Source organism: Brassica oleracea, chromosome C5 (assembly GCF_000695525.1).
Source record: "Brassica oleracea var. oleracea cultivar TO1000 chromosome C5, BOL, whole genome shotgun sequence".
In the NCBI taxonomy this organism is placed as follows: Eukaryota; Viridiplantae; Streptophyta; class Magnoliopsida; order Brassicales; family Brassicaceae; genus Brassica; species Brassica oleracea.
This window is the reverse complement of record NC_027752.1, coordinates 24,401,696-24,409,657: the sequence shown is the minus strand read 5'-3', so window position 1 is coordinate 24,409,657 and position 7,962 is coordinate 24,401,696. Positions and strand designations below refer to the sequence as shown.

Genomic DNA, 7,962 nt, shown 5'->3' with positions numbered 1-7,962 from the left:
AGTAAATGAGCTTGAGTTAACTTTCCTTTGAGAATCTGAAATGCCTCTTCTTGAACTTGTTCCCACTTGAACCCAACGTTTTTTTTTATCACTTCAGTAAGTGGGGCTGCTATGGTATTGAAGTTCGGAACAAACCGCCTATAGAAACCGGCCAGGCCGTGAAAGCTCCTCACCTCGCTCAGGGTCGTTGGACTCGGCCAGTCTCGGATGGCTTTGATTTTCTCCTCGTTCACCCTAGTCCATCAGCACCTACAATAAAACCTAAGAACACCACGTGATCTGTTCTAAAAGAGCATTTACCAAGATTTGCAAAGAGTTTTTCTTTTCTAAGAACTTCAAGAACGGATTTTAAATGCATCTTATGTTCTTCAATGTTTTTTCTGTAGATAAGAATGTCATCAAAGTAGACAACAAAAAAATGACCAATGAATGATCTCAAGACATGATTCATCAAACGCATGAAAATGCTAGGTGCATTAGTAAGACCAAATGGCATGACAAGCCACTCATATAATCCTAGCTTTGTTTTAAATGCAGTTTTCCATTCATCACCTTCTTTCATCCTAATCTGGTGATAGCCACTTTTCAAATAAATCTTAGAGAAAACACATGAACCATGCAACTCATCAAGCATGTCGTCTAGCCTAGGAATGGGATGCCTATACTTTTCCGTGATGTTGTTGATGGAACGGCAGTCTACACACATCCTCCATGAGTCATCTTTCTTTGGTACGAGTAGAACAGGCACGGCATAAGAACTGAGGCTCTCTCTGATACATCCCTTCTCAAGCAACTCACCAATTTGTTTCTGAAGCTTCTTGGTCTCCACCGGATTGGTGCGGTATGCTGGTCGGTTCGGTAGAGATGCTCAATGCCTCTCACTGGTGGCAATCCTTTAGGATTTTCATCTGGAAAAACATCAGAAAAGTCCTACAAGACAGCTAGTAACTCACTCGGAATCTCCGGTGCAAGGTCAGAAGAAGATAAAGCCATAAGAGATTCTTTATACACAAGTAAAAGAAATGGCTTTTGAGAGTAAAGAGATTTTCTGACCTGACTTTCTTTGATAAAGAAGTTGGAGTTTTTGGTGGATGTTTCTGGTTTATCCGTTTTAGGCTCTTTGTCTCGACCCCTCTTAAGTTTAACTTGATCTTGATGAACCTCCAAAGGTGTCAAGGGAACCAAAGTGATTTTCTTTCCCTTGTGATCAAAAGAGTGTCGGTTTGTGAATCCATCATACACGGCCCTTTTATCAAATTGCCATGGCCGTCCCGAGAGAATGTGGCATGCGTCCATGGGAAGAACATTGCAAACGACCTCGTCCTCATATCGGCCAATGGTAAAGGGGACGGTAACTTGTTCCTTCACATACTGTTCTCCAGCCTCATTGAGCCATTCCAACCTGAAAGGTTGAGAAAGAGGCCAAGTAACAAGCCCAAGTTTCTTTACAAGGGTGTCACTAGACACATTAGTACAACTACCTCCGTATATGATCAAAGAACAAACTTTTTCAGAAATGAGACATCTAGAATGAAAAAGATTCTCCCTTTGTTCTTTGCAGTTGGTCTTTGGTTGCACACTCAAAGCTCTTCTAATAACCAGTAGTGGACCATGAACCGGATATTCAAGGTGGTCCTCATCAAAGATCGGACCAGAATCCTCCAGAAAGGTCAAACAAAATTCATCAATCACACCATCGACCTCCTCATCGAAAATGGGACCAAAGGCATCGTCCAAAGGTTTTATAGCAACAAGAAGGGGACCATGAGCTGGGTAATGAAGTGCCTCATTATCATCATCAAAGACTGGTCCAAGATCCTCCTTGTCATCTTCGGATTCTACTTCACCATTCTCCAAAAGAACCATCACCTTTTGGTTTGGACATCGGTTAGCATAGTGGCCAAGGCCATGACATCTAAAGCACTGAATGTCTCTGGTTCCTTTTGAAGCCTCCTCTTTCTTTTCTCTATCAACATGAGCAGGGGCAGTAGTCTTAAAAGCAGTATTTGTTGTGGAAGAAGACTTACCCTTGTCTTGATAATTTGCTTTGGACGAAAAAGAGGGTTTGGGAGCAAAGGACGGTCTAGAGAGACCCTTTCTCTTGACTTGCTGTTCGATCAGGATAGCTTTGTGTAACATCTGTTCCATGTTGTCATACTCTTGAAGCTCCATACGATCTTGGATGTCACGGTTGAGGCCAGTGAGGAATCTATCCATGGTGGCGTCTAAGGGCTCGTCCACATCCGCCTTGATCATGAGGATTTCCATTTCTTGGTGATAGTCCTCCACTGACTTGGTTCCTTGTAGCAAACGTCTCAGTTTGTGTTGGAGATCACGGTGATAGTGATCAGGAACAAAGCGTCGCCTCATCAGCATGGTAAGCTCGGCCCAAGTATCAATTGGTCTCTCACCTGCTCCCTCCTGTGAGTCACAACTTGATCATACCAATTAATAGCATAGCCGGAGAATTCAGCAGCAGCAAGTCTAACCTTTCTAAGATCCGAAAAATTTTGACAATCGAAATAAAGTTCAATTTTTCTTTCACATTCAAGAAAAGCATTCGGATCATTCTTGCCATCAAAACTCGAAATTTTCAATTTCAATCCACCCAAACCATTATCAGCTCTATCATTTGTACCAAATGGATTGACATCACCTTGATTTTGGTTTCTAGGACCTCTCCTAGGTCGGTTGATGGATTTGTCATCGTCATCATGGCTCTCCTCCTCATGGATGTCATGGTCGGACCGGCTGTGTCTCCTTGGTTGATCTCTTCTGGCTCCGGTTTGAGAACGAGTTTGTGGGTTGGTTTGAAGCTCATCAAGTCTCTTATGGATCTGTTCCAAACCTGTATTCAACAAGTTAGACATAGAATCATTCAAAGCTCTCATTTGCAAATTAGACAATCTGGCCATAGAATTTCGGGACGGTTCCTTTCTTCTTCACTACTCATGGTTTCCTGAAAATCTTAAACACGGAAAGTTAGATAAAACCTCACACTCTCAGGTGTTTATCCTCATCCACACACGTGTTTCACACCGATTTTGGTAATCACACAAAGAGTTCCCCTCAAGGTTCTAAGAGAACAAACTAGGTAACCCAAATGAGAATCCCAAGTGAACCACCAAAGGGTCAAGATAGAGAGATAAGAGATTTAAAGGGGGAATCCGTATTAACCACCTCAAAGGTTGGATTTCTCCTCAGCCAGCAGGCTTACTCTTCCACCACCAATCCACAATCGAAAACTTATGATTTTTTTTAAAGCTTTTTCTCTTTTTTTTTATTAGATCTTTTTTTTTATATGGATGGTAAAGAGGGGCCTGGATTCAAGAAAGGTAGAAAAAGAATTTTATGAAGAAAATGGTAGATGAGAAATATGGAATGAAAAGAGATACCGGAAGAGTGGTTCTGATACCACTTGAAGGACCCTAAAAAGGGAAAGATTACTCAATCGGACTAAGGGGATATGAACTCGCCAAAAGGGAGAACTGGTGGAGAAAGACGCGCTTCAGTACGGTCGATTCGGTCGTATGGTCGTGGATTATGCTGAAGCTCCACTCCGGACGTACGCGGGTCGATCCAGTACACGGCCCGGTCAGTCTATCCGGTACGCGGCCCGGTCAGTCTGTCCGGTACGGTCGGGAGACTGAACCTCGGTTGAAATCTTTTGACGTTATGATCCTCGTACTGGTCTGATTCCATGAACTGATCCTTAGACTGGGGCATATCAGAAATGCCAGTCAGACTGGGGCATATCAGAAATGCCAGTCACGCTGGGAATTTTAATCATTGCATGCGGGCCTGTCCCATTTGACCCGCCGCGGGTCGAACAATTTGAAAATTTTGAATCGCGGATGCGGGTCAGTCGAATTTGAGTCACGGATACCCGCCAACCCGCAAATTAAAAAAAAAGTTTTAAAAAAACTTTTTTTGTAAAATATATAAAATATCGTAAATACTTATATAATTTTAATTATAAATATATAATTTTAGTATTATTTTTTTAAAAATAATTATTATATAATTATTTTAATTAAAAATAATTATTTTTAATATAATTAATATTACCCGCGGGTTTTGGCGGGGCGGGTGGGGATATAACAGTTTTTGTTTGTGGTTTATGCGGGTCGAGTTTTTGAATCAAACAAATGATTCGACCCGCGGCGGGGCGGATCGACCCGCGGCGGGGCGGATCGACCCGCGAACCCAGCACTAAATGCCAGTGTGCCTGCAAGAGACCTTTTAAGTGGTTAGTGTAGATAGTAAGAGCAATATCTACCGATACATCCATTGTTCTACATGATAACATTGTGAGCAAGCATCTATCTAAATTCGCTAGGCAGATATTTAGGGGGAAAGTTAGCATTTAGGGAAACAAGTAGGGTCTAAAGCTGTTATTTATTAACTAAACTTTCACATCTTTGATTCATCTAACCCTCCAAATTTCATCGTTTTCATGTTTTTGGAAAATTGTAATTTGATGCGTGCATGATACGCTTGGTCATGCTCTGGTCAAAAGAGGAAGTGAGATAATGCTGACGTGGAGTTTGAGAGAGGCAAAAACTCTGATTGGAATGAAAGGGTTTGCTGTTAGAAAGCTGAAGCTTTAAATACTATCCATCGTTCTCTTTCATGGTTTATGCATTTTGAACTGGAGATTAGTGTGAGATCGTGAAGATCTCGAAGCGATCCTCTCATGGGGGATTCATACTGAGAAGTTGATCAGAGTTGTTAAACCTCGGCTTAGAACTTAACTCATTTCACCTAGATCCAGTGGCGGACCCAGAAAACTTTTTTATCTGGGTCACAGGCCCAACTAAAACAAAGAAAAAAAAATAATGATTGCATGATGGGTGTTTTGAACTCGGGAAAAGGGGTCACTGGGCTGAACCTATAACCAACCGAGCTAAGATCAATTACAAAAACAGACTTACAAACCTAAATTTTATATTTAACCTGTGTCAATTGCACCTCCTTCTTTGTACGTAGGTCCGCCTCTGCCTAGATCTAACGACTTGTGCGATACGAGAACGAAGAAAGAAAAAAAAAACAGTAACACGGCGATTTGGTCACCCGGAGTTCACTGCACTCCTCCGATGAGGAAGAGCCGCTATAACTCTCTGGAGCTGGAAAGTTCCAGCAATCTTAGCTCAATTGAGCTCTCGAGATACAACAATGACGACACTTCTCTTCTCGCCCTTATCTCTTTCTCTATTCTCTCTAATTCAACCTAATCCCAAAGTACATGAATTGAATTAGATACAGATCAAAACATGAGTAATCTTTTCTTTCTTATGTTACATTACACTTACTACATACACTATATATCAAACACTCGCATGGTGTCGGGATGTAAGAATTATGGATGTTCCTCAACCTTGAAAGAAAGGTACATTGAAATCAGAATCACGAGGCCGAACGCAGTCTGATCTCATCCATCCGATTCTCCGCTTTACATTGTCGTACACGATCAGGTGTCCACGCATCGACACGTCTACAGAAAACAAAAAACAAAAGATGTTTCAATGTTCGATTATTGCGAGATTCAGATTCATATAATTATGTATGTTGATTTTACCTCCAAGAATAATGGTGGATCCATCATGAACACTGCTTCCATCTAATATCCCAAGACATACGTTTCCTTTTTTCTGCATCAAAAGTGTGTACGAAACTGAAATAAACAAAAGCCAAATCATAATCGTGAGAGCATTAACAAAAACGCTTACGCTTATGATCAAGTGATCCTCTGGCTGAAGCACAAGTTTTTTTGATATGATCCACCATTTGCTCCCTATTTGCAGAGTTATTGGTCTAAAGAACCGTTTAAAATCCGACAAGGAACTGCATATCAAAACACCAACAGTTAACCTTCACAGATATGAAATTGGATATTTTTTGTTAAAATAAGTTCTGAAAACTACCTGATCACGAAGTCAGCTCGCCAACAGATAGGCAGTGTTTTGTCTGATTCGTCAAGTGTTAGTCCCAACCCAGAAACTTCTTTAAGCTTTTCACCAACGAACACAATAACAAAATCATTGACCAGAAGAAGAGTTTAATCTAAAAAGTGTTTATTGGTTTCATAATGTGATAGCTTACTGATTTGACCAGGTGAGAGTAAGCCTTGTTAGGGAAGTATGTATAAGAGCTTCCTGTGTCAAATAAGACTTTGCCTACTCTACCGTCTGAGCTAAGCATACCATTCCCGTAGCTCACTTTTGAAACTTGCATCTGATAAACTTCCCTGAAAGATCCCAGAAATGCAAATATTGTTTGACTATGTGAATGACAAAGGTTGAAAACTTTTGGGAGTATTATACTTACAAGTGAGAATGGTGAAGCATAGGAACCCATGTGATTCCGTGTGAGGGAACCAAATCACTTCCCATGATGATATACCCTTCACCGTTTAGATCAGAGGGAAGGCAGTGGCCAATCACATTGCTGATGATACCTCGGCTTGCAAGTTGAGAAGGCAAGCTAATTTTAGCTCTGCTTAGACCGAGGATCCCGTCTGTTTTTACCAGAGTGTTTAACAGCAGCCCTTGCTGATCATATCCACACCTTAAAGTTTCAATCACAAAAATGATATTCCGTAAGAAAAGTCACCAATAGTTTAAAAAAAGGGAGTAATGGTTACCCGAAAACAATATCCAAGTCGGCAACTGAGCCGTTGTGGAGATTGATATGAAACTCATCTTTGGTGAGAACTCCAAGGGAAGAGCTAAGATCAGCATACTCAATCTCGTAGTCACATTGCTCACAATCCTCACAATGTTGTGTCATTTGATTCTTTTGAACTTCTACACATAAGGACTCCGCGGATCTCACTAACATACCTTTTCTTGGTGTATACAATTGATTTGCTCCCTAAATACCCACCAAATCCAGAATGTTCATCGGCACTTTCACATTGACAATTCTCCTAAAAATCTTTTTTAAACAATGAATCTTTACCTTAGCGCAGCTCCTACAAGGAGCGTCACACTGGACCCAAGTCAAGTCACTTCCAGTATCGATGTCGAGATAGAAGTAGTGTTTTCCAACAAGAATCCGTGTGAAGTAGAGCCTGCAATAAAATAAAATAAAAAAGACAAAAGCTTTCGTTACTTGCGCTGTAAGTAACAAAACAACATTTTACATTTCAATACAATGCTCTATTATTACCCATTAGGATAGACATCTCCACCAACGGGAAGAATCGTAGTGGAGGAGTCAAAAGAAGCAGCGATAGCAGAAAAAGCATCGTTGACTTTCACAGGGTTGACCAGCTCTTGATCGATTGACTCCACAAGGATTCCACTTTTTACTACATCCACAACTTCCGCTAACTTCCGGTCTGGGATAGCCCGGGCACCCAGTTTGTGGTAGACAGGGAAGACAAACGACGACGTTTCACGGCGATTGGCTTCATCGTCACGATCCCTCTCATCATAAACCCTAAACATCTGAACGGTGTTGGGGAAAACAGAGGCGTAGAAGGCAATCGCGAGAAGCGAAATAGCGATAAGACTCAGAACTAGTCTCGGCGAGCCCGTGGAGAGATCCGAGAGCCAGAGTCCGGGATCCGGGTTTTGGTGAAGTGGGCCGGGTTGAAAATTCGGGTTTGGGTGGTCCTCCGGATGGGTTTCGGGTGGGTAGTGGTGGTCAGTGAGGGTGAAGGCAGAGATAGTTTTGCCTTGGGAAGGATCATCGGAAGGTGGGAGAGTGATTATGACTACGGCATGGGCTCGCTGGTCGTCAACTTGTGGCTCCATTTGAGTGATTCTCCGATCGAAATCACACAAAATTGATTTTAGGGAGATTTCGATCGAGAATTGAAATGGCAGAGTAGGAGGGATGTGGTCAAGAGTCAAGAGGCGTTGTCAACAAGCCAATGCGAAGTTGCGAGGAAGGAGAGAGGTCTGTTGTTTTTTACTAATATTTGAAAATTAAAAAGGTACTTAAATCCTATTTGAT

General features: G+C 41.6%; 2 protein-coding genes across 4 annotated transcripts; both read right to left on the bottom strand.

Annotated features, from left to right (window-relative positions):
• Positions 1-930: 930 nt before the first annotated feature.
• On the bottom strand, positions 931-2,915 carry LOC106344830. The gene is made up of 2 exons (XM_013784134.1): positions 2,490-2,915; positions 931-2,421 (listed from the first exon to the last, which is right to left on the bottom strand). Exons 1-2 carry the CDS (start codon positions 2,913-2,915, stop codon positions 931-933), a joined length of 1,917 nt encoding a protein of 638 aa, XP_013639588.1.
• A 1,959-nt stretch (positions 2,916-4,874) lies between these two features.
• On the bottom strand, positions 4,875-7,760 carry LOC106343304 (aspartic proteinase Asp1). Of its 3 annotated transcripts, XR_001269940.1 has the most exons (10): positions 7,171-7,760; positions 6,961-7,072; positions 6,644-6,873; positions 6,328-6,567; positions 6,103-6,247; positions 5,925-6,010; positions 5,730-5,844; positions 5,579-5,651; positions 5,320-5,494; positions 4,875-5,230 (listed from the first exon to the last, which is right to left on the bottom strand). XR_001269940.1 is itself a non-coding variant. In XM_013782477.1 (9 exons), exons 1-9 carry the CDS (start codon positions 7,758-7,760, stop codon positions 5,373-5,375), a joined length of 1,713 nt encoding a protein of 570 aa, XP_013637931.1. In that variant the 3' UTR covers positions 5,235-5,372. The 3 variants fall into 3 exon arrangements, 2 of the variants coding, with proteins under 2 accessions (XP_013637931.1, XP_013637932.1); XM_013782477.1 differs by lacking the exon at positions 4,875-5,230 and having other exon boundaries at positions 5,235-5,494; XM_013782478.1 differs by lacking the exon at positions 4,875-5,230 and having other exon boundaries at positions 5,235-5,494; positions 7,155-7,249.
• Positions 7,761-7,962: the final 202 nt, after the last annotated feature.

Coding starts and splice junctions, on each gene's coding strand:
- LOC106344830 (XM_013784134.1), bottom strand. CDS start 2,915: ATGGCCAGATTGTCTAATTTGCAAATGAGAGCTTTGAATGATTCTATG. Junction 2,422..2,489: donor ATTTTTCGGATCTTAGAAAG/GTTAGACTTGCT, acceptor TGTGACTCACAG/GAGGGAGCAGGTGAGAGACC.
- LOC106343304 (XM_013782477.1), bottom strand. CDS start 7,760: ATGGAGCCACAAGTTGACGACCAGCGAGCCCATGCCGTAGTCATAATC. Junction 5,652..5,729: donor AGGATCACTTGATCATAAGC/GTAAGCGTTTTT, acceptor CTTTTGATGCAG/AAAAAAGGAAACGTATGTCT. Junction 5,495..5,578: donor ATCCACCATTATTCTTGGAG/GTAAAATCAACA, acceptor TGTTTTCTGTAG/ACGTGTCGATGCGTGGACAC.